General features: G+C 33.1%; 3 protein-coding genes across 3 annotated transcripts; 1 reads left to right on the plus strand and 2 right to left on the minus strand.

The window, feature by feature from the left end:
• Positions 1 to 29: 29 nt before the first annotated feature.
• Positions 30 to 1084, minus strand: LOC140838041 (uncharacterized). The gene is made up of 2 exons (XM_073204124.1): positions 510 to 1084; positions 30 to 409 (listed from the first exon to the last, which is right to left on the minus strand). Exons 1-2 carry the CDS (start codon positions 916 to 918, stop codon positions 225 to 227), a joined length of 594 nt encoding a protein of 197 aa, XP_073060225.1. The 5' UTR covers positions 919 to 1084; the 3' UTR covers positions 30 to 224.
• A 1308-nt stretch (positions 1085 to 2392) lies between these two features.
• LOC140839997 (uncharacterized) lies at positions 2393 to 3494 on the plus strand. Its single transcript, XM_073207056.1, has one exon. It carries the CDS (start codon positions 2471 to 2473, stop codon positions 3380 to 3382), a length of 912 nt encoding a protein of 303 aa, XP_073063157.1. The 5' UTR covers positions 2393 to 2470; the 3' UTR covers positions 3383 to 3494.
• A 12965-nt stretch (positions 3495 to 16459) lies between these two features.
• Positions 16460 to 18159, minus strand: LOC140839999 (arogenate dehydratase 3-like). The gene has a single exon (XM_073207057.1). The coding sequence runs from the start codon at positions 18069 to 18071 to the stop codon at positions 16752 to 16754; it is 1320 nt and encodes a 439-aa protein (XP_073063158.1). The 5' UTR covers positions 18072 to 18159; the 3' UTR covers positions 16460 to 16751.
• Between the last annotated feature and the right edge of the window lie 7513 nt (positions 18160 to 25672).

A 25672-nucleotide genomic window follows, 5' to 3' on the forward strand; every position in this document is an offset into this window, starting at 1 on the left:
AAAAACTATAATAAATAATTAATCATCTATTTTCCACAACAACTTGCATATATATTTTTTTTATGTAATTTATACACGCTGCCACATTATATTAGACTGATATTTTCCTACTACGGAAAAACCGAGTTATAACAATGTTCTAAACTACCAACTGAATCTAACCGATTTACAAGATTGAGAATATTTGTAATAAATTCGAAAATTCTGGCTGTAATCGAGGATTTTTACGGCAAAAAATCCATGAATTTGAGCCATGGCATCGCCTTTTTCCTATCCAGACCGGCTTCAATTGTATAGCTCGAACCTGACGTCATTACAGCGCCGCCTGCACTCTCCACCGCCGCCATTTTTGGACAGAGGAAGAAGTTTCTTGATCCCAATTCCTGTATCTTCGCCGCCCGATCTAAACCTGTAGGGAAACCAGATTTATATTTAGCCTTTTTCGATTTATCGAATGATAAGTTCATTATTGAATCACACAGTGGAAGTATTCAAAGAATAAATCTTACTTTCTAAGCTAAACTGTGAGTAATGGAGGTCAAAGGCTGAAGCATCGGACGAAAGAATCGGCCGCCGTGCTTCTTTCGCATACTGGCACAGCGCCGCCGCGATCAAATCCTCCACCGTGGCCTCCAGTGAGATCAACACCTGCACTGGGCCTAGACTCCTCTGCACCGTCACGTTTAACAGAAACTTCGTCAGCTTCGACGGCCTTCCTCTCATCACCATCTCATCAGCCTTGTTTCCACCAGTCCTCGCACCGGAAAACAATTCCGGCACCGTCATCGGCCTGGGAAGCATCTCCGCAACTACCTCGCCACCTCTGCCGTGAAACGACGAAGCTTTCTCCGCCAATCTCCCTGTCCTGTTCTTCTTGTGGCCTCCTGCAGCTTCCCGCTGATTCTTCGTTGACCCCATTCGAAATATATATACAGTACCTTGAACAAAAGATTAACCAAGACGGCGGCGCCGATCGTAAGGGGAAACAAGGCACTAAGTTTTCCGGTGAGCGGCGGCGCACATAAGCTTGATACCGTATCCTAACGTTGTAGAGAAAGTGGTGTCTATGGTAGAGCGGTGGAGGAGTGAGTCTATCTATATATACTTAGGGCCGATATTTCTAGGATTGATTTCGGGGAAAATTCATTTCAGAAGTGGATTATTTATTTATTTATTTATTTAATTTTGTAAATTAAGTAATTTTAAAAATAAATAATATACTGTTATATAAGAAGACGAAGCATGTCTTTTGATTGGGTCAATTATGAGTGACTAGTCTACCACTGTAGGCAAAGTCAGCTAACTTGGTCAACAGAGGATGCTTCATGAGTCACCACGTTTGCATGTGAGTCGTGACGGTTTTGTTTTCATTAATTCCCAATCGTGTGTGTGTGTGTGTGTGTGTCTATATATATATATATATATATGTATATATATATGTATATATATATATATATATGTACAGAGAAAACTATGGTTCCTACTTATGTAGTACTCTGATTTCTTAAGGATGTATTCGATGAGTTATTTGAAATCATGAATTCCAAATGCATGTTTTTAAATATATTATATTATACTTGTGTGGTTAAGTTTTATCGAGAAAACTTAAAATAAGTTTGATACTAATCTGAAATAATTTCTTTGGATTATTTCTCAAATTAAATCTCTTTCTTTCAAATTAAATCTTTCAATCCAAATACAACCAAACCATATTAAATAACTTTTATATGGAAAAAATTAATTTCGAAATATTAAATTGACAATAAAGATGGAAGAAAATGAGTGGAAGTTCTGTGGACTAGGGCATGCAGCAACAATATTAATTGTTCAGATAAAATAATGTATAATATTTAATATATCCACTAGCTAGAGTCGTGATGTAACCCTTTGTCATGAACCAATATGGAAATATTTTTTTAATGAAATTTAGATGCTTTAGTGTATTATTTTGTATAATTTATTTTCTAAAACTAAAAAAAATTAATTGCCCAAATTAATTCTTTAGCGATGCGGGGAAACTTTTATAACTTGGGTATAACTCAAAAAAATAAAATAAAAATAAAACTATGATTTTATATAAAACATATGTGTGTATATATTGTTTAAACATATTTTTTCTTAATTATTTTGTTTTTTAATACATGTTTTTTGAAACTAAAAATTTATCCCACTTTTTATAGTTATTACATTTTTGTTTAATGATCAAGTACTTGGATATATGTTGGACATTTGATATTGGTATGTGGTAGAAGAAAAGAGTAAGTAGTTCAGATTTAGACTTTTTTTGATATGAAAAAAGCCCATTGGTAAGCATCTGAATTGCTAGTTTATTTTCACAACAGGCCCAACACGAAGAAGCCCAACCCAAAATCCCTGAATAATCCGACCACACCCGGTTGATTCTCCACTCTGAAGGCACGCTCAATTTCCCATTTCTCACCACCGTCCACACACACACAGACACACACACATGGCATCGGAGCCAGCGCCGCCTCCGGATGTCCTAGTTTCTTCCACCTCTCCGAACGTCACCTCTTTCGCCTTGTCTTCAGACCTTAATCCATTGGACCACCATCCCACCACCGCCAACGAGCCCATCGCTCCCAAAGTCCCAAATAATCCCCCCAAGCGGCAGCGCCGCCCCAGCGTTCGCCTGGGGGAGATAGGCGGCGACCCACCTTTAGATTATCACCGCCGCCGATCCGCCAAAGCCTGGCGATTTCACAAAGACCCATCTTTCGCGGCCAAAACCTCCAAAACTCGCCCCCTAACCAACCTCATTAACGGCGGCGACCTTAATTTCCAAGATTTCCCTGGGCCCTCCGAGAATTTTGTTGACTTCACGTACCGCAAGCCGAAAAGCAATAAACCCACCAAAAGGGTTCGCACGAATTGGAATAAATTCGACTCTACCACCATTGCCAATGGCGGTGGCAGAGAGGGGGCAATAATTGAAACCTCAAATGCTTTTCAAGAAGAAACTTACCACAACGATAATAACGAAGAGTTGGAAGATTTCGAGATGAAGGGCTCGGAGAGTCCTTTGTTAAAAGATCATAGTCCAGTCAATTCTGCGGAGAATATGGGAATCGACTATTGGGATCACCAGAGGAGAGGCGGCGGAGTTCGAGTTTCAGAGACCAATGGAGTACTTCACGAGGAGGTTAACTCACCGGAGCAGCAGCGTAACGAAGGGAATATCGGGGCCCGAGAGTGGTTAACTGGACTGGGTTTGGGGAGATATGTGCCGGTATTCGAAATACACGAGGTGGATGATGAGGTTTTGCCAATGTTAACGTTAGAGGATCTCAAAGATATGGGGATAAATGCCGTAGGTTCCCGGAGGAAAATATACTCCGCAATCCTCAAACTGCGGAAATGATTTTGGCTATGTGATCGTATGTTTGGTTTACTTTGTTGTTTTTGTTTTCTCGACTTAGCAACAAAAACAATAATGGTATATGTTTGTTTTGTTAACATAGTTACTGCTTGTAGATTTGTTCTCTGGGTTAATATGTATTGCTAGATGTTTGTGAAATACGTGCAACAGAGGAGTTGGGAGAGAGAAACTCTATGACAATAATACTTGACCGAAATCTCTGCACAATCTTCAACATTTTTCTGTCCAGTGTCTTGGGTTACAACACTAAGGGCTTTCAAAGAAAAACTGTTGGAACCAGACACAAGGATGATAAATCACGACTTCGAGCAGACATATTCGATCATTTCCTTTTATTCAAAATGGACCGACCAAGTTAAAAGAAAAGTACATCCGTGTGGTTCTGGACGTTCCATTTCCTCGTGCATACCCCAAAAATTAGTCTTTCGACTACGAGTCCGAGATCTCATTTCCTAAAATTTTCCATAGGGCACAAGCTCCGTGCTAGTTAAAGACTTGGGATCAGCCATTGCCTCCATTATCTGTCTTTGGCTGGGCAGAATCACCCTTAAATAAACTTCTTTCAAGATTCCTCTCCCTGTAGAGGTTTGACTACCTTTTCCCTACTGTGTACCAGTAAGAACTCTGCTGTACTTAGGGAGGTTTTACATGGGGAGGGAAAAAGCACCACACCAGCAAATTAACAATCAATAGAATTTCATGTGATCAAAGCATCGTTGATATGAAATTTGGAGATGTATGTGCAGATTCCATTTCTTGTAAAAGTTCTGGTACCATTTCTATACCTTGCATCAGTGATAATTCTGCTGTACTTAGGGAGAAGGTTTTCCAGGTGTTAGAAAATGCATCGCTCGTTTCATAAATGTTCAACTACCATTTCTGGACCTTGTACCAGTGAGAGAAAATTCTGCTAAACTTAGAGAGGAAAATGCATTGCCCCAGGAGAACGCAAGTTCTTGTGCTGTGAAATATGAAGACGGGCTGAGGATTCCAGATTCCTCCACTCATCATTGCTAGACCTTGTACTGATGAAAATTCTTCTATATTTATAGAGGATTTTGCTACTGGAAGAAAATAAGTTTCGGGTTTCCATTGTTGGCCACATATTAATTCATGCAACATTTGTCATCCCATAAATTTTCAAACTGCGGAAATATTTTAAACGTTATAAAAACTCTGTGTGAATTCAGTTCTGTTATATGAATGAGTGAGCACATGAAACGGCCTTAAGGCCGTGAAATTCTATGCTGCACCGGAATCAACCTTTAACACACCCGGTGGGGGAATAATTTCCCCCCGAGGTCCACGTCCGAAAGGGGGTCCAGTTTTTTTTTTTTTTTTTTAAATACTTAGTAGTGTGATATTTTATTCATCTAACTTCAAATAAATGCCCAATTTTTTTAAATTATGTACTATCCAAGCCTAACAATTTCAAAAATAAGAGGGCTCCATTTTTCTTAACCTTATATTCTGTCTATGGGTACAAATAAATTTTAATATTTTGTAATCTCCTTCAATTTGATCTAACTTGTGTTTTGCGTTATGCCTCAAGAAATGTTTTTTTTCCCTCACTTTTTAAATTTTTATATGTATTTTATAAGACAATTAATAGTTGCTTTTAGAGATGCTTCGACTCATTTATATTGTTCAAGACACATGAAAATTGGTTATTTCATATAACAATGTGTCCAGTTTCTTTAATAAAAAATGAATGATAAAATCATACAACCGACCGAAACATAAATTTCTATTTATTTAAAAGAGCATGCATTTCTACGTATTAATTTATAAATGCTTTCCAAATTTCTAAGTAGTATAATTTATAGTCATAACAGATGGAAATTTTAATTTTTTTTCTTAGATATAGTTAGCACAGAACCAAAGCATTTGTTTGGATTTCAGTAAATGAAAAAACAAATAAAAAAAGAAATGTTAACTCAAAATGTTTCTATAATATATATAACATAAAATATAACACAAAATGCTGCTCACTATTTGGTTCAGTGAATTACCATCTTTTAAACTACTTAAAGTCTATAAAAGGATACTCCGACCAAACGAGTGTCTAAAGAACAGCAGGAAACTTGGAACAAACTTTCCAAGAATGTTCAAGAAAAAAAGAATGAAACAATGAAGAGCAACTATGTTTTTGGAAAAAACTGGATCCATGCATTAGACGTAAAGTAACTTCCAAGAAAAGAAGTAAATATCATAAACTGTCCAAAAAAGATGTCCGTCTACGAGATAAGCTGATGGGACAAGTCAGAAAAGAGTCATGAATAACGAATTGTCGTCCAACTTCACAATAAAAGGGTATAATTTAAGGGTGATTCAGCCCAGCCAAAGACAGATAATGGAGGCAATGAAAGATCCAAGTCTTTTAGCTGTGTTTGGAGCTTGTGCCCTATGACAAATTTTAGAAAAAAAGAGACGTCGGACTTGTAGTCGAAAGACTAAATTTTGGGGTATGGCCGTATGGACGAGGAAATGAAACATCCAGAGTTACAAGGATGTACTTTTCCTTTAACTCGGTCAGTCCAATATAAAAGGAAACATTCGAATATGTCTGCTCAAAGTCTTGATTTATCACCCTCGTGTCTGGTTCCAACAGCTTTTCCTTTGAAGGCCCTTAGTGCTGTAACCCAAGACACTGGACAGGAAAATGTTGAAGATTGTGCAGAGATTTCGATCAAGTACATTCCATATATGGATACACAGAGTTTGTCTGAAACTCCGATTTTTGTGAGCCAACATCTTGACCTAAAACATATGTTTCCGAACCTAATCGGTTAGTACAAAAGACAGTGTTAGTTTGGGTTAACATCATTCTTTATAAGGATTGACGAGCTGTAGTTTATGTGTTTGGTTCTTCTTTCAGCGGATGAAGTCCAAGGTATAACTGATTATATTAGCCAGATGTTTGAGAGACTATGTATATCAGATGTCAATAACCAACTTGTGGTACGGAATCAAAAAATCAGCGGTGCAATTCTTCCTTACAAAGGGAAATTTGATCCTTCAAAGAGTCGGAAACAACTGCCAAAAGTTGATATTGATGCTGAGACATTGAGGGTTTGGAATTTGCTGATGGGAGTGAAGACATTGGAGAAGTAGACAATGAAACCAAATAAATATGGGATAGTACCAGAGAACTATTTCGTGGACGAATAGACTCATTTATTTCTTGCATGCATCGTATACAAGGTATATCTAACTTCATTATTACACTTTTTGATAAAGCACTGTTCAAAAGTCTTCTTTATGTTTGACATTGTATTGACCACCATAATAACTAGTATTTCTTTGCTTCTGTGTTATACTAAATAATAATGTGATGATGACAGTGATAACTTGTTTTCTTTCAATTGAGAAAGAGCTGATATTTTAGCTCTTAATTCTAAAAATTATTTTAGTGACTTCTTCTGATGACATAAAGACCGTTTGTATTTTTCTTTCTGGCTGAGTGATTCTTCAAACTCAATAACATGTAGTATTTAACTCAAAGCTAATATAATATAATTTTAATTACTTTTAGCGTATGTTCAAAGTAATATCCTGTTTAGATAGAATTAGATTAATGAATTCTAATTTTATTTGTTTGATCAATTAAAAAGACATGCAATAGGTTCTTCCGCGAAAGAAAATTAAATGCACATAAGATTACTTTTCGAAGCACCACTTTGTAGATTCATTTCTTTTATGAAATCTATCTTTGAAGATATTCCTAAATGTGGTGAAATTTTGTTAAAACATTTATGTTTTCCATTAAAGGTGATCAGTCATCTCAAAATAAAAATTAAACCAATAACTCAGTCTGCTAGACCAGTTAGAAATAAAAGTTACCATAGCATCCATATTAGCATAATTATAAACACAACAGTCTCTTACATGAAAAAAATTAACCTGGGGAAATTGAGAGCTCAGTTTGAATGTGTGTTTAAAAAAAGCGAGGATGCGGATGATACTGATATCAGTAGTACTGGTCCTCATGATTGGAGATATCTGTGAAAAAATGTTTCTAGAGTTTTAAAAGACAATTGATCTGGATGAAGATAGAGTGAACTGCACCTAATAATGGAAAAGCAAAATTTATTTAAGTTTCTGATAATTCCTTGACTTCATTCCTTTCATTGTTTTTTCCCCAGACAAATGATAATTAAACTAAGGAAATGTGGTGCATGATTTATAACTATTACGTTGATTCACTTTTGATGTTGTGACACCTATGATTGATATTGTTATAATATTATTTTTCTGTATAATAGTTCCAGGGGACAGATGACTCTTTCCATGGAAAGGGTCAGTTGTTGACTTGGTGACTGGAGTTTTCCTAACTCAGAATGTCAGCGACCATCTTTCGAGGTAAACGAGAATTTTATATAAATAGTTGCAAGAAAATTCACATGTTTTAAAATATGCAACCTGTTTTGAATTTGTTGCCTCGCAGTTCTGCTTTTATGCCTCTTGCTGCAAAATTTCCTCCATCTGTGACTAAACAACGTAATTCCAACAAGAATAATGTGGACCATCAAGAATCAGTTGATAATAATGAGATTGCTTGTGATCAATCTACGGATAGGAATAATGAGAAACCATGCTCATGTTCAACTGAGCAAGATACGAGATAAATTTGTGTTTGCCCCGTAACTAAGACTCTCAGTGGAGATGAAAGAAGTTATACAGATGCAGCCCAGGGAATACAAGATTCCTCTTTCTGTAAAAGTTCAACTACCTTTTCTCAACTACGTACCAGTGAGAATTCTGCTGTACGTACCGTGGTTTTACATGGGTGTCCAATGAGAGGACAATGCAGGCATTTTGCAAGTGCATATACTAGGTTAGCTAGTGGCAGATTAGCTCTTCTTTTTCTGCTAATTATATGTTTATTCTAGATTAAGATTTGCACTTAATCCGTTGTGTGTGATGGTATTTGAAATCTAATTGAATTGTTTTTGTTGAGCCAACTGAGAGTCTGTTTGGGTAGACAAGCCAATTTGAAAATTTTATTTGAAGTGAGGACTGATGTTCGATTTGACCTTTTAAACTTTTGAAAGCACTTAAAGTTGAAATCAAAAGGCTGGAAAATGTAGCTCTTACTGTTTGTGTTTTTACTGTCATATCAAATTGGAAACTATACACCCTTTTATTTTAAAGGGTGTTTAATGAAGTGTTTTATCTGTTTACGTGTTCAACTCACCCTCACTTACGTATTTCAAAGGAAATGATTCGCCTGAAAATTGACCCAATAACTTCCACAAGCAGATACCATGCCGGACTGCAAATAGGGGTCCTTTCCTCTGAATGGAACATATTTTCAGGTCAACGAGGTAAAAGAATTTGTGTTCCACCATTATGTTTTGAGAATCTATTTTATGCAGAAGTCGGGTACCTCAGGCATTGGCTCTTGTATTTGTTTCAGGTTTTTGCAGATCATGAATCCAGCCATCGGCCAATGCCTGTTCCAAGAAAATGGATTTGGAATTTACGGAGAAGGTCATAGTATTGTGGAACATCCCACGACATCAACATGATTTAGAGGTAAAAGAGACCAATTTGTTTTTTGATTCCAAGTTGAGTGACCCCTGAAACTGAATTTTACATCTTGATTTATGAAATTCTCTCTGCTAGATAGGCATGACAACAGATGAGATACAATATTGTTTCTGGAGAGATAACAAGTCTTAACTTTGTGCTGATGCTCACAATGAACAACACTAGAAGCAGTGCTGAAACTTTCAGAATACGTTGATGTTGCTTTTGGAGTTTAATGTGGACACGTAAATTTGCAGATATAACCTCAGAAAATGTTCAAGAACTAAAAAGAACATGGGTTTTATTTTAAGCTACTAGTAATGAGTCCTTTTATTCACTCTTGCATCAAATGCTACTCGAACTCAAATTCATTGTCTCACGAAAACCTGCAACTATACCCCACTGGGTTGTCTGATTGGATTACTGCTATTAACGAGTCTTTGAAATTGCTGGCAGGATTAATCTGTGTAAGAGCAACTGACAGGGTGACTCGGGCATCAAAACCACTTGCAAGGAGATTTCATATCTGCAAAACAAGGCTGGTAGAGGCGACAAGTAACAAAATTTTGAAGCATTCTCAGACATAATTCGTGACTTTTGAGTGATACCTATTTCTATTCTTGTGATAACATAAGTCGGGAGATCATTAGTGTACATATCCAGCCGCTTCTCCTGAAACTTAAGTTGCAGGCACCCATAGTAAAGTTGTAGAAAAGCAGTCCCTTTATCTAGGATGATTTTTTCTGGTTAATATTATCAAACAAAAGAAATGTAAAGTTTTACTTCAAATATTAAGATTTTTTTATGCATAGGCCATGGGTATTTTCAGCGTGTTTTATTTCTTTCCACACTTTTGTTAACTGTAATTTGGTGGCAGACTCGATGAGACAGGTAGAGGCAATCTCCACGATTCGAAAAATTTGCAAGAATCTGTCTCATTTCTTCGAGTCTACAAGTTAAATTTCTGCTATTTACGTTTTTCTTTTGAACGAAACATCTGGCATGGTATCTTCTAGTTTACTGATTAAACCACCTAATTTTCATGAGTTACTCAAAGGAGAGTTGATGATTTTTCTTTGAATTATGTTTTAGTTTTTTTCAAGGAAAAATGTTTTTTTTTGGTATATTAACTAGTTCATTTTTGTCTTTGGTTCATTAATTTTTCAAAGTTTAATTTGGTACACCGACCTTTAATTTTCGGTTATTTTGCTCAAATTGTTAACGTGGCAGCTCGACAAGTCATCATTTTCTGAAGTCACGACATCATTTTCCAATGATACAAAAGCAATTAGATCAAAATAGTCGAAAATTAAAAATTAGTACGTCAAAACCAAAATATGAGAATTTAATGGACCAAAACTTAAAATTGAACAAGTAAATGAAAAAAAAAACTATTTCCCCTTTTTTCAATTATGATCACATTTTACATGAATTATAACAAGCATCAGCATACAGGGAAAGGTACCAAAATAATTATACTAATATGCGAAATAAAAATGTTACAAATAAATAATAAAAATCAGCTAACAATTGACTTACAAACACCAACTCTGACGTTATACATCGATAAAAGTATTAATATATGAAGCTATATATATACGTACTTTATAATATGTGGTGTATACATTACACCTAATATATTTATATACTTAGGTTTGCTACTATATATATACTTTATGGTATATGACACAACTCAGCAAGAACATTGCTTAAAATAACAATCATTAATTATTGCAACTTTCCTGCACCAAACCTTATTCATTCAAAATCTGACCAGGAAAAAAAGAAATTATTTTTAAGGTTTATGTTTCTGAGTGTAGATGTAGTCAAGGTGCGCCTCAAGCATGTCCCTTCTCTTCAAACAGGGCTCTTCATCTAATCCTCCTTCACATGAGTTGTCTTCTTCGAGACCCATCAATTTCTGTTAACATATATGGAAGCAAAAACTGGAAAGATTAATGAAACATTTGTGAGGCAGGAAAAAAAAAAAAGGAGCCCGAAGGAGAAAAATTGAGGAGAGATTACATTAAAAGAATCGAAGCCTTTCATTTCTGTGTCAGATTCTTGGCTCTCCATGCTGTTTATCTTCACATCTACTCCTCCTGTACAAGATACACATTTTTCTTTCATTTTTTTTCCTACGTGAGAGGAAATGAAACTCAGCTTAGTGAACCCATAAATTCTTATAGTAAAAAAATGTTAAAATTTATAGAGATTTTAAATAAATTGTAAACATTTTTACCTTGTTTGGATGTCAATTCTCTTGCAGAATACTTGGGGATGGTGGTAAAGGAAAGGAAGAAGAAAATAAGAGCAATCGTGTAAAAATGTTGATTCATGGTTTAGTTTTTGGTTGTATATTCTAGAGTTTAATTAGCTCTAATAAATTAGGGTATACGTGAAGTTGTAAAGTGAGTGGGAGTGTGAAAGGGTGAAATGGCTCTTGTTGGAAGTTGAGGGGTTAGAAGTGCACATATGCCTTACTATAAATACATGCAAGCAGGAGTTGGAAGTTAGGTTCATTATCTATGTTCTATATATACTAGTATATTATCGAAATGTGTGTGGTCATGAAGAGTTCTTGATAACGATTAGGTCTTGAGAAGATAATTAAATTGATCTAGCTTGGATTTCAATCCAACATTGAATCAAAACCATGTATCAAAATTTTCCATAGATAGGGATGCTAAATATTGATGATATGATGTCGATCGTGACCATCGGACATTGTTGGTGTGTTGATAATCGCTTCCAGCATTCCAGAAAAAACGATGAAAACGGTAAAAGAAATCAAGTTATTGTACCGATACTTAAGTTGACTAATTAAAGTATCAAAATTCGATTCATGTCGATGAACAAGGTAAAGAAGAGAGAAAGTTGGCCATATTAATTATTTTAACGAAACAAAATGAAAAATTTTATAGATAACTTTTGTAAAATGACCATAAAATATACGAGCTCGTCGCGATAGGTCAAGCTCCTTTATTAAGTCACTTGAAACATGAGTTGTGGTGGATTCATATAATAAGAGATTTTGGTAATATTTATACCAAATTATTCATCTGGTGAGATGGGAAACAAATTAAAGCTTTTATTTGCTTTTGTCGTTGTCAATGTAATGGTCCAGCTAAAAGTCCAACTCAGACCAAAAAATCTATGCACACTTTAATTGACACTAGATTAAAGTCAACCTTTTGGACATATTTTACTTTTAAATTTTAATTATCCACATCTCTTTCAATTGAATGAAAACATAAGAGTACATAAGATTATTTTCACAAAGTACACAATTATAAATCCTTTATTAAATATGACATAAACAAATAATTCATGTCTTCATCCTTCCTAAATATATAAATTTGTTTGTCTTTTTTACATGGATTGAAAAAATTCTTTAAAAAACCAAAAGACAAAAACTTGTGTTATGGACTGTATTTTATGATACAGATCTCTTATTTGGGTCATCCGTGAAAAAATATTATTTTTTATCATAAGAGTATACTTTTTATTGTGAATATCAGCAGGGTTGACCCGTCTCACAGATAAATAATCGTGAGACCGTCTCAAAAGAGACCTACTCCGTATTGGTATAAAATTAATGCAACTGTAAAAGAATTTTTCTTGCTTTGAATTTGAAAACGAATTTGTCCTATATATACTATCTATATATATATGATAATGTAGAGTAATCATCTCGATCAAAAGAATCATATTACCCTTGAACAAAAATTCAAAATATTATATAAAACACAATAAATTTAAAAAAAAATCTAATTTAGACACATTTTGTGGACATGATTGCTTAGTTGAAATTAAAATTTCAAAAAAATTAGAGGCACAATTAGCTTGAAACTCATCACAAGGACCTAACTCTCCAAAAGTTAATTAGTTTAAAAACATGGCATAAAAAGCTTAAAAGGGGCAACATACGAGATATAGTGGCAACTCCACCCGATCCAAGTGGAGATATTTCCCTCTCTTTTTGCAGGATTTGTTCTCATATAGTACTATTTAAATTGACACCTGAGAATAAGAGAATCCATGTAAAGACTATTGAGATTTTGTAATGTCAAAAAACCATTAATCTTTTATGTATTTATTTATGTCTTGCCAGTTTCAGACACATCCATAGTTTATTATCGTACAAAAAATAATAATAAAGAAACAGTACCTCTTCGACTTATGCTAAAGTTGTCACATATTTTAGTTAATTCATATAATCTTTAAAAGTTCTGTCTCATTACAATTTTTTTTCATTTTTCATCGTTATTCATTGAAATATTGATGTGACATTGAACACATTAATAATATATATTTTCCGTACAAGAATATATCTCGGTTTTTTGACTCCACTGGTTAATTAAGTTTCTTACTGCGATTGTCCTTTGTGTTGGGAAAAAGAAGGCTGCCAAGAACGACTGAATTTGGTGATGGTGTGTGCGTGGTTGGAGACTATTACATCGTGCATATCGTGCTCGTGGTGTTTGAGTTTGATGAATCTACAAGTTTTCAATGTTTTGGGACTTTCTGCTGGTATAGACTTGAGAATCGAGCTCCAAATAATAGAACAGACTCCAAATTACTTTCTGCTAAAAAATTTCATCGTCACAACAAATTACCAAGAAATAGTGCTATGATGTGCCATATCCTCGCATGCTCCAACTTATCGGCCCTGAATAAGTTCGTGTGATGGATGACACATTATCAAAGTATCAGTCCTACAAGAGGACATTAGATGTTCTCATAGGACAAATAAAGAATTATAAACATGGGAAACGACACTCTAAGATACACAAATCATGTGATTCCATGCATAAGCGCATAGGCTGGACTTTTATTCCATATACGAGTAAAAGTAAAGCAGCCTTGGACTGGATACATAGAAATATCACATGACCTACAAATGCTAGCGTGCAATTTACTACAAGTTTAAAACAGATGATAATCCATGTAATATACAATGAATCTCTTAGATGAACAAAAATTTAATTAACTTGTGTTGGCACAAAAGAATTAAAATATGGCCCAGGGTAAAGCCCAACAGGAAATCCAAGGAATTTACTAAGTGGACCCATGACACATTGCACTTTATAAGTGGGTTAAGAATTAGCAAAATCTGCGGTCTTTCATAATTTCTATCGATGTTAATTTTCGTTTAAGCGAGTCATAATCTAATTCCTCACTTTATTTCCATTTTCCACTATAGAAATGTAAATGTCATAATTCATAACCATGTTATTTATAAAAGAGTACGTTTCTTGTGAGACGATCTCACAAATCTTTATCTGTGATATGGGTGACCCTACCGATATTCACAATAATTACCGATAACACTATTAGCATAAAAAGTAATATTTTTTCATGGATGACCAAAATAAAATATCCATCTCACAAAATACGACCCGTGAGACCGTCTCACACAAATTTTGGCCGTTCTAACATCCTTAACAGAAACCTAACTTGGTCAAGAAAAAGTCAAATGATGGTGAAATTACTATATATATGTGTATGTATGTATATATATATATATATAGGTATGCCCGGTTATGTGTATGTATGTATATATATGTATGCCCGGTTCATTTTTAGTACATGATTAGTTAATAAATAAATTAATTTAGTGATATATACAAACAATTTATTTTAAAAAAAAATTCCGGATTCGACTCACATCAATTGTAATAACAGGTAATTTAATGTATAAATAATTAAATATAATAAAGTTTGCAGCATTTGTGGGGGGCGAGTTGCTTTCAATCACCAACAAACCAGACCTGCCCACCTTCACCTACCCCACAAAACCGGTTCGACCGTCACCCCTAATTTTCCTTAGCACTCCCAAAATATGTTTTTTCCCCTTAATTAATCATTACTATTGTTGTTGTAAGCAAACATGAGACTGTTGTCCTTGTCCATCTACAACCAAAATTCAAGGTTTTTTTTTTTGTTTTTTGTTTTATTTTCTATCCTTCAATTTGCTCTACTATAGCATATATTCTTATTCGTTATTTCGTTTTTTTCATAATAATTATATAGAGCACATATATACAATGTTTTGTCTTGTATATTTGGCAAGTTTTTACATACTAGTAAACAAATAGTTTACATAATACATATATGAAGTTTACATAATACATATATGAAGTTCTTATATGGATGACTCAAATAAGAGATCCGTCTCACAAATACGACCCGTGAGACCGTCTAACACAAATTTTTGTCATAATTAAAAGGAAAATGGATTCGATTTATTGTGCTGAATACTGAACCAAATTTAGTGCACTATAACCCATGACTTTATATATATACTATTACAAAGGATTTAGATCTAAATCGCTTACAGGTCTACATTTTTTATTTCTGTGTTTGCCTCTTAAAAATTGTTAAAATAATTTAATTTAAATAGGCCATCTAGCTAATTTAAATATTTATATTTGTCAGCATGCATCCAAAGGTGAATCTTTCTCTGGCATCTTGGCCCTAATCAAGATCTAGCGGTAATTAATTAGTATTAAATCAAAATTAGATAAATAATAATTGTATATAACTATGTGATTGGACATTGGAGTTTAAATTAAATGAAATTCGTACGTAGTTGAAGATAGAATTAATTGAATAAAATATGTGGATTGGTATGCGAAGAAAAATATTGGTATATAATGTTTGTATGTCTATTAGATTTTAATATAAAATACAATTTAAAGTATAGTAATTTGATATAAAATATGATTATGTTGAACTGATTTTTTTTTTCTATTTAATTTTTATTTGAACCTTTTTCCAAAAAACAATGAGAGATTATTTTTTCCATAAGTTGGGACACTGATAAACCAAAACACCTTATCAACTATTTTATTTTAAAATATTATCTATATCAATAAAGAAATATCAAATATTTAAAACACAATTCATTAAAGGAAATCTATATAAAAATAACAAAAAGTTAGCATATGCTCTTCTCGATAAATTTAGAAGTAATAGGTGTATTGAGAAGAACAAAGATTAATATATTAATGGTTCTAAGGAAAAAAATTCAGAGTCTATTTTGGTAGAAGGGAAGAATTTTGATAATCAATAATTTAGATGCTATTCAATTTTGTACTAAAAATTAATGTAATGTTGAAATGGTCAATTTCAATTCTTTTATCATATAAAACTGAAATTGTTCAAAGGTTTTGGTGGACAATATAACCGGATTATTATATGATATATTTGAAATATTTTTCCTCTTATGATGTAGTCAAATATTAGTATTTAGATATTAACATATATGTCAATTTCCATTAAAAAAAATGTGAAGAATCCATATGATTTAATTATATTGGAATAATAAAAAATTTGTTTGAGACGGTTTCACGGGTCGTATTTTGTGAGACAGATCTCTTATTTGGATCATCCATGAAAAAAATATTACTTTTTATGCTAAGAGTGTTACTTTTTATTGTGAATATCAATAATGTTGACTCTTGTTACAGATAAAGATTCGTGAGACCGTCTCACAAAAGACTTATTCACGGGAACAAGAGAGTGTAACCCATGTAACCATATAATGTATTCACACCTTTACTCTCAACTATATTTTCCTTTTAATTTCACAAGTAATCTCCATTAACACTGTCATTTCAATGACATCGAACACATATTTACCCACATTTTGAAAGAAAAAGAAAGTCGGGAAAGTGAAAATTTGCGCACTTGATCCCGAGTTTCATATGGTGATACATGAATCCATAAGTAATTAACATAGATTACAATATACATTGATTATATTGGAACTTAAATGGTTGAAATTATAGATTTTTATAACTTTGGAAGTAATTTAGTGTTGCGGGGAAGATGGAGTCAATGGAGTCATGTCCATGGGGTAGCTTCCTAGGATTCTCAGAAAAGAAGTATATTCTTGCACCTCCGCTAAGGCATTTTGCGCCCGCACCTCGGCCAACGACGCCTCGAAATCTATGTAAAACATGTATTCGAAGTGCTTGGCCGTCCCCGTCTCCGCGTCGTCCACCGATCTGATCGGGGAGTTCCGGCGGGGCCGGGACTCGATGTTTGTCAAACTGATGTTCCTGAAAGCAAAGGCGGATAGGACTTTGAATAGCACGCTTGTGCCCTTTTCGTGCGCGAATACGATGCTTGTTTTGAATGGCCTATCGGTGCGAGGGATTATCGGTTCCCTCGCAAGCATGACAAATCGTGTTACGTTGCTTGAGTCGTCTTGGATCCCGCTCGCGAGTATGCTTAGGCCGTATAGCTCGGATGCTCGTGCGGAGGCGATTGCGGCGGTGTTGAGGAGGTTGTTGGCGGCGATGTATTCGGCAGCTCCGGCCGTGTCATCGACCGCTTCCCGGATGACGTTGAGGTCCATTTTGGAGAGCGTGTGCTCGCATTGGGACAAGGCCTGTGGGTGGCTGATCACGCGGGTGAGATACTCTTTACGGACTCCGGGGAGTGCCAGGAGGCAGTGGTGCACGGGAAGATGGACTTCTCCGACAATGTGGAGGCGGTGGCGGAGGAGCAGATCGTAGTTGCGGTGGATGGAGCCGCCGAGGGAGTTTTCCACGGGGAGGACGGCTCTGTCGGCTATCCAAAGCTCAACCGCCTGGAACGCCACTTCAAATTGGTCACAGGGAATAGCTTCGCAATTGGGATACGCCTTGCCGGCAGCGGCTTCGCTATAAGCTCCGGGAACACCCTGATACGCTACCCGGAGCTGTGAACCATGCATCGGCGCCGGAGACAGGTCGGAAATACTCAACGGCCGAGGCAGCAACGCCGTTGAAACAGACTGATTCTTGATCGGTACAAGGTCTAATGTCGGGTGACCATTTACGGCTGCGATACCATCGCCGCCACCATTACTTTTCTCAGTATCTTGCTCCAGGGACATCACTTTGCTTGAAAGAATGGCGCAAGAACTCTGCCACTCAAACCGGCTCCTTCCAACCAACCCAGCGCCAAAACTGAAGCCTGTATAAATCGAAGCTGCAGCCGAATTCGGATTCGAAGAATCAAACCTCGAAACACATTGGATGACGTACCTCTCCAACCCGACCCGGTGGTGGTTCAGACTAGTATCTGCTGTCCGGAACAGAGAATTCAGATCGGGACGTGTACAGGGAGAACTCAGAGACACCATGACAATCAAGATTCAGAAAATTCAAAGAGAAATGGGAGAGAAAAGAAAGAAAAGAAGGAAAAGAGATCGCTTTTAGTTCCGTAAGAAGGGAACGTTTAAGCTGAGAAGAAAAGAGAGAAGTTGGGGTATTTATATATAATATATTCTTCAAGGTGCAAGAAAATTGCTTCAGTCTACCTTCTACCGACCGCCAGTCAAAATTTTAATTTCTCTTTATTTTTTTCTAAAATCGAAACAGTATAGTCTTGTTTTTTATATATATATTTATTTTATATTTTCGTTCTACAATTTATCAAAATTTAATTTCATACATTAATTTTGGATTTTTTTAAAGTTTTTTTTTCTTCAAAACCACTAAATCTATTGAATAAACTTTATTTGATATTAATCTCCTCCTATATGATACAAGTGGCGAGAACAAAACATCTATTACTCACACTAAATTCATCTAATAAAAAAAGAAATATAAATAAAAAAGACCCAATACTTCAAAATGTGCTGAAATTTTTTTCGTTTCTCTTTATTTGTGTTTAGATATATTTTAAAATGTATAATATAAGATTCATTCTTATTACATTAGCTATTTAAAAGAACGTCAGTATCAAATAAGTAATATACGGTGAGCTTAGTGGTTTCGAGAAAAAAATGACAAAAATTCTAAATTACTATATAAAAAGCAAACTTGAACAAATTATACGATTAAAACTCAAATCATGTCAATTTACAAGTTTAAATCTGCAATTTTACCATGTTACAATTATTCCAATGGGAGTATTTACTATTTAGAGAGACTAGATGGGCCAGTTGGTAAAACGATTATAAATGTTTAAAGCTTTAAAATTACAGTAAGTTCTATATATTTCTTCCCACATCATGGTTGGTGAGATAACAACCCATTAATCACGTGGGACACCTTAAGAACAACTCTTAACTTTTCTCATATGCTTTGAGATTATGACTTTTGTTTCATTTATTGCGATGTCTCAACCCGTCGGAATTCGGAGCCGGCCTGCCGTAAATGCCGTTGATCACCGGACTTTTGACATACTTAGAATTAGTTAGTGAGCGAAAATGTTTTCCTTTACGCTTGCGTTCACCTGTCTTCTTCGAACAAGAGATATTTATGTCGCTTCATTCAAGTGGTGATGACGTACAACTTATATATATTTTAAGATCATACAAATTTTATTAATATCTGAAAGGTTAGAAAGCATCAGTTATATCTTATAAATTCTGGGAATTATATATAGGAAAGATATATAATTATTGCCAAATTTAAACGAGTTAATGACACAACCTACCAGCTTAATATTAAATTGACCAGACAATTCTAAGCCGAATTCATTGAATTAGTTAATCGAGTAGGTGCAGATTAAGGACAAATCATGATTAAGTGGATAATTTTCCCCCTTAAGTAAAATGAAAATCCCATAAACATACGTATAAGTTTTTGGTGACTCGCAGCTGGTTTACAATATTAATCTAAATATTTCATTGTTATTATTACTAATGAGTTACTATAATCTTAGCTATAAGATTTTTTACTCAATGAGGCGGGCATTTATTTGAGAGTAAATCTCTTGTGGGAATGTCTCACGAATCTTTATCTGTGCCTTTATTTGAATGGTGAAATTGAGACCAAGATTAATTTAATTAGTTTGATGGAATATTAAGGATTCCAAATATTTAACTTTGTCATTTGTCTAATTTATGAATTTTTTATATGATTCTTGAAGTTCTAACTAAAATAGGTAATTTATTATTATTAATATTATTATTTATTCTAAAAATCTAAATATTTAAAAAATTTGCGGTTCAAGATGAAATGTTTGAATAGGGTAAGTAAGGCACAATTGTGCGAAGCTGGTTCCACCCCACGTGCCTTACCACTACTGAAGCTAAAACAAGAGTTAATTAGAGAATTATGACATATTTTAATGGTAAGAAACTGGTTAATTCTAATCTAATAACATTCAATTTTTTTATGTCCGAAAAAATATGTTAAATGAGGTTTAATAGACGCTGCAACAACCAAACCTTTGGACTATACTTGGAGTACTGTAACACAAACACAACACACACATATATATACTAGCGGTCGAAGTACATGTGTTGCAACTTGCATGTGCAAAAATTACAGATAAATACGAGGTGTAGAGTAATTTTGACGTGGTGATTATTTTTATTTGAGAATTGAAAAGAGATGCGAGTTTAACTCGGATAAGAAACTGATCGAATAGACATTTAATCTTTAAATCTCTAAAACAAATTCTTGTAATTTGTATGCCTTCCGTTTAATTTTCACATTTCTCGTACTTATTGTTTACAGATATTATAACAATAAAATATAAATCCTTATCCTTGTTTTGATGCGAATGAAATTCCAAATTTAAGTTAGCTAGAGTCTAAAAGTGATGAATAATTTGTCATTGAATTCAACGTGTGGGGAAGCGGGATGAGTGAATATTCCAGTTCAATTCGTAGCTTGGAAAGTTGTATTGTGAATAATTTACGTGTATTTTCCCCTCTGTTTCCACGCAATTTTAAAAGTGAAAGAGAAAAATCGAAACAATATTTATTCCCAAAAAATTAAATTGTCGTCTCACTTCAAATATTTATTTCTAATAATATTTTTTAATCTGTTTCATATACTTAAGGAAACAATACTTACATATATAATTATATATATACTGAGACGTACATGCATGCTTGATTCTGCATGTATGTATATATATGTCGACGTGATACTCTTGACTTTTGAGTCAACAAAAGCGAATAAAGAAATTGACGAAGAATCAACAATTCTTACAATAATGCCAAATTTCTTAAAAAACATATAACTGAATTTACATTAATTTGTTTCTGGTTGTAATGAAGTTTCCTGCTGTGTTCTTGGAAAATCATCCCGTGAATGTGTCACGCATTTCTTTTATTTCCATGCGAAACATAGCAAAAAAAACATTATCCACAAATAATATTTATGATTAGTTAAAATTATAATTCATAATGATAGAATAAATCCATATTATTATGACTTATATTATAAGTCAGTTCAGAGAAGTATATGTCCATGTTTTTAGAGATTTTTAAATAATATTGAAAATTAAAAATAATTCCGCCCTTGTAAAAAAAATAATTAAGAATGATGTATTCTGTCTTTTTATTATTCTAAAAATATGGATAATGATAGTTGAACATTTCAAAAGGTGGAATATATTAGCTGTAGATGGATTAAAAATTTATTAAAACAGATTTGTATTAAATAAAAAATTTATAATTAATAATTAGAAAGTTAGTTATCGTGAAGATACGACGCTTAATTATTTTATATAAATTATATATATAGATGCATATAAAATCATTAATTTTTTTAGAGAAAAATTATTTGTGAAATAAATGTGAATGTTCTGAAACTACTGAAAAACGTGTCGTTCGAGTACATTTATTTCAATTTTGGAATAAATCGTATGTTCAGGTTTTGTTAATGATCGGCTACTCTCATTTGACTAGTCGTAATATTTAATTTCGGAGATTTGATGAATTGAATTCCCAATATATATATATATATATATATATATATATATATATACGTGTTGTATTTATAATATAACAAAGAAATATAATATGTTGTATCGTTCTTTTTTAAGTATATGTTGGGCAGAAAGTTGGAAGATTTTGGAGATGGATAAATAATATTCGAGTATGTTTGGTTTTGTTTTAAAATTTATTGTGACTTTGTGACATTAAATTAAATTTACATATATAATCATTATTGTATCATTTTATTGATTTTATTTTCTTAACCTATTTTTATATAGGAAATAAGATAGGTAAACACAAAAAGTATACTAAATTATATAGTTTTATAAAACTCTATTTAATTTATTTTAATTTTTTGTGGACACGCATAGATTTTGTCACAGTTCCTAGTATTGAAGCTGCTGATCTAACAAATGATTACAGAGCCTAACTTAACTGAATTCATGAAAAAAACTAAAAATTTACGATCAAAAGTTTTCTAAGAGACCAACTGACTACCGAGTCAAACTAATAGTTTAATAGGGATACTTATAGAAAAATTGATCTAAGTTAACATTGATGGAGCGTAACTGATAGTTTATTTCAGATGATCAGTCCGTTCAAATCCTAACATTTTTTTAATAATATCAGTATACTCAGTGATTAAGAATCAAAGTCCAGCTGAAATATCAGATAAAATTTTTCTTACCAACAGTTATTGAGTCTCAACATAATGTCAGAATTCATGCGCATTAACATAATATATCAGAAACAGCAATAACATGCCAACAACGATATCTGTATTTGAAAACTGATATGTGATTTAAACAAATTATAATTGCAGATGAAGTATATAAATAGATCAGTTAAACATCTTTTAAAAAAACTATCCGAAATTCTGAATTATATGTTACCTTGTATTTCCTTGAACAAACTTTATGCGAGTCAAACTGAAACTTCATATTAATATTACTAAACCAATCGAAATATTTGTAAAACTTAAGAATCGGCTTGAATTCTATTTTGAAATTGACTGATGATTAGGACGAAACACTGCAATTCACTGGAATTATTATTATTATTATTATTATTATTATTATTATTATTATTATTATTATTATTATTATTATAATCCCTTTAATTGCTCTCCCAGACTTCTTCCATTCCATATTATTAATTGTCTTTAATTTGGTAAAGTACTTGACAAGTCATTAAAGCGTACTGCAACAACAAAAGTGCGTGCGACGCTTTTAATTTAGCCACCACACTTTTAGACTATTTTTGGCTTCAGACCATCATCATTAAGGGCACATAAAATAAATATATTTTAATTACATAAACATAATGATTAATTTAAATGTTTATTACGCGAAATGTCGATAACTCAAATAAAATAAATAAATAATTTGAAAGTAAAAGAAAGCAACTAGGGCAATTGATTCTTTTGATTATTTAATATTAAGTTTAAATAAAATTTGTCTTGTACGAATAAATCGTGTGAACCAACTTGAAATTCTCTCGCTTATAATTCGAAATATTAAGAATAATAAAACAAAAGGGTAATTTACTCAATAAATTTTGAAATTATATAAAATAACTAATACAATCTTTAATTTCCACACACATATATTTTTTATACGTATAATATTTATATATATTTATTTATTTTGGGTTTAATCTACATGGTAAAATTGAAGAGCCTAGAGAGAGCCCAACTTGTCATCTGAGCTGACAAATTTATAATTGTAAAGAAAAAGAAATTGTGAGCCCAAAATGAACCGGATCTTAAGCCCAATCACAATTTTAAATTTGAGTAGGTGAAATTGTATCAATTTGGGCCATTTTCAGCCTGTTTACACTCAAATTCAATTAGGAAACAAAGAAAATCCATTTTCTCTTAGGGTTAAGTTCAAGCTACCTTAAAAGTATTATCCTAACCTTAAATCTAATGACGACTACTCTTAAGGTAGCATCTCGTCTCCCTCCTATCAGTAGATGAAAAGTGTAATGCGTGAAAGGAAAGAACGAAGCTCGACCTTGGATTTTGAAGGTTTATTTCATCCTACCCATATAGGAATTGTCCTCATGACAGGATGGATGGCCAAGATTTGTCCATGCATATATAAGACTCACTTTTTTTTTTGAAATTGTATGTTTGACAAGATCTTACCCATTGAAATGAATTGAGGATAGTGCCCACATAGGTAGGATCTCATTAACCGACTTTGAACCTTATTTGATTAAAATACTTTGAATTCATGATAAGTGTTTGACAGCATATCGATCAGTTAATTCAATAAGAAACGAATCGAGTGGAGTTATAGGTAATGTCATTTATTACAATCCCCTCATTTATTATTAGGGAACATGGGATGATCAGATGAGGCCTATGTAATAAATAATTCCTAGTTTTCATTTAATTATTATTTTTTATTATTAAACATTTAGGATAAATTAGTATTAATTATTGCCGAAAGGTTTCGTGGTCCTCGAATATAGAAAGCTGCAAATGTAAAAAACTTTTAACTATTTAAAGCTTTCAACATTTTTTACATTTAATAAAATTAATGATCATACTTACTCCTCCAAGATTTCGCATTTCTGCTTAAATAAATGAATTAATTCATTGCTTTTTTATATATAAATTTTCTTATAATTTTCAAATATTGATGTTGCATGGCACGTAATTAAAATATTATGTCGTGTTGTTCTTAGATTGTTTAATTTTAGAAGTGTTTAATTTGATACCTGAGGTTAATTAATCGTTAAAAACTAATGGAATAATGATAAAATTGCTGTGATCTTAAAAAAAAATGGATCGAAATTGTTTTAATCTTAAATAATTTAGATGAAAAATTTGTAATTATCATATTCAGGAAAGTATCTTATTCTGGAGGAAGCTGGCCGTGCCCTTCTCCATTGGAGGAAATATTTGGGAGAATGATTTGAAATGAATCCATGTAAGTGGGTTTTGGACTATATCAATTTTAATTAAATGATATGTATATTTATAAAGTCAGTTTCAAATGCTTATTGGTTTTCTGAAAGATCAAATGATCTTTGGTATTTTGTAATGTCAAATAACTTTTTTTTTTTTTTGAAAGATTAAATAATTTTTGCTCTTTTAAATGTCAAATGACTTTGGTTTTCTGAAAAATCAAATAACATTTCTTTTAAAAGGTTAAACGACATTTATTTTTCTGAAACCTATATATATACGTCGTTCACATTTTCAAAATGAATAACTTTCAAAACTTTCTCCTTTCTCTCGGCTTTTGTCGCTCTTATTTCTTCTAAATTGTGATAAAGTCGATCAAGTACTGTTCAGTTCGTCTACATCAGACTTTGTGTTAAATTGTTGCAGCTAATATCACCGTTGTATCCTAGTAAACAACCTTTCACAGTGAATCTCGGAGCACCATAAGAATGGACAAATATGTTTTATGGGAACTGTAACATATTACATGTTTCAGTTTGGTTTTGTTTTCTTTTAGTTTTATTTCTGCAGGATCGGTATGTATTGGTTAATCCATAATCAATATTTCGAAATTATTCTCATTTCCCCCACAATATTATAAACACTATTTCGCACACAAAAATACTCGTTTTAATGAAGATAAAACCCTATATATGTGTGTGTCTCACTTGATACGAAAGATAATAAATAGTTAAATGATGAGTTTATTATAATCTATGGATCTTAACCAAACATTACATGTTCAGCCATTAATCAAAATCTTATTCCACTAAAAAAAACAAAAAATTATTGCCGAATCTGTGACGCTTTTAATGGATTTTTAATGACTTTTCAGTAGAAACAATAAGTGGTAAACGCGTGCAAGAAAGCTAATAGCTACCTACAAGAAAAAGGGGGAAGTCATTGTTTTTTAATTTATTTCACATCAATTCACGACTATAAGTGTGTAGTAAGCCAAAGTTTGGGGGTCAAACACTTTATATTTGTATTTCGAAATTGTGAAATCGATTTCATAAATCTTTATTCGTGAGACTGATAAATTCTATTCATATTTAAAATAAAAGATAATATTTTTTCGTGAGTGACATAAATAAAATATATATCT

This window comes from Primulina eburnea, chromosome 8, assembly GCF_022965805.1.
Source record: "Primulina eburnea isolate SZY01 chromosome 8, ASM2296580v1, whole genome shotgun sequence".
Classification (NCBI taxonomy): Eukaryota; Viridiplantae; Streptophyta; class Magnoliopsida; order Lamiales; family Gesneriaceae; genus Primulina; species Primulina eburnea.

Excerpts from the sequence above, each read along its gene's own strand:
- LOC140838041 (XM_073204124.1), bottom strand. The coding sequence starts at position 918 with ATGGGGTCAACGAAGAATCAGCGGGAAGCTGCAGGAGGCCACAAGAAG. Across the intron at positions 410-509 it reads CTCACAGTTTAGCTTAGAAA|GTTTAGATCGGGCGGCGAAG; the intron begins GTAAGATTTATT and ends GTTTCCCTACAG.
- LOC140839997 (XM_073207056.1), top strand. The coding sequence starts at position 2,471 with ATGGCATCGGAGCCAGCGCCGCCTCCGGATGTCCTAGTTTCTTCCACC.
- LOC140839999 (XM_073207057.1), bottom strand. The coding sequence starts at position 18,071 with ATGGTGTCTCTGAGTTCTCCCTGTACACGTCCCGATCTGAATTCTCTG.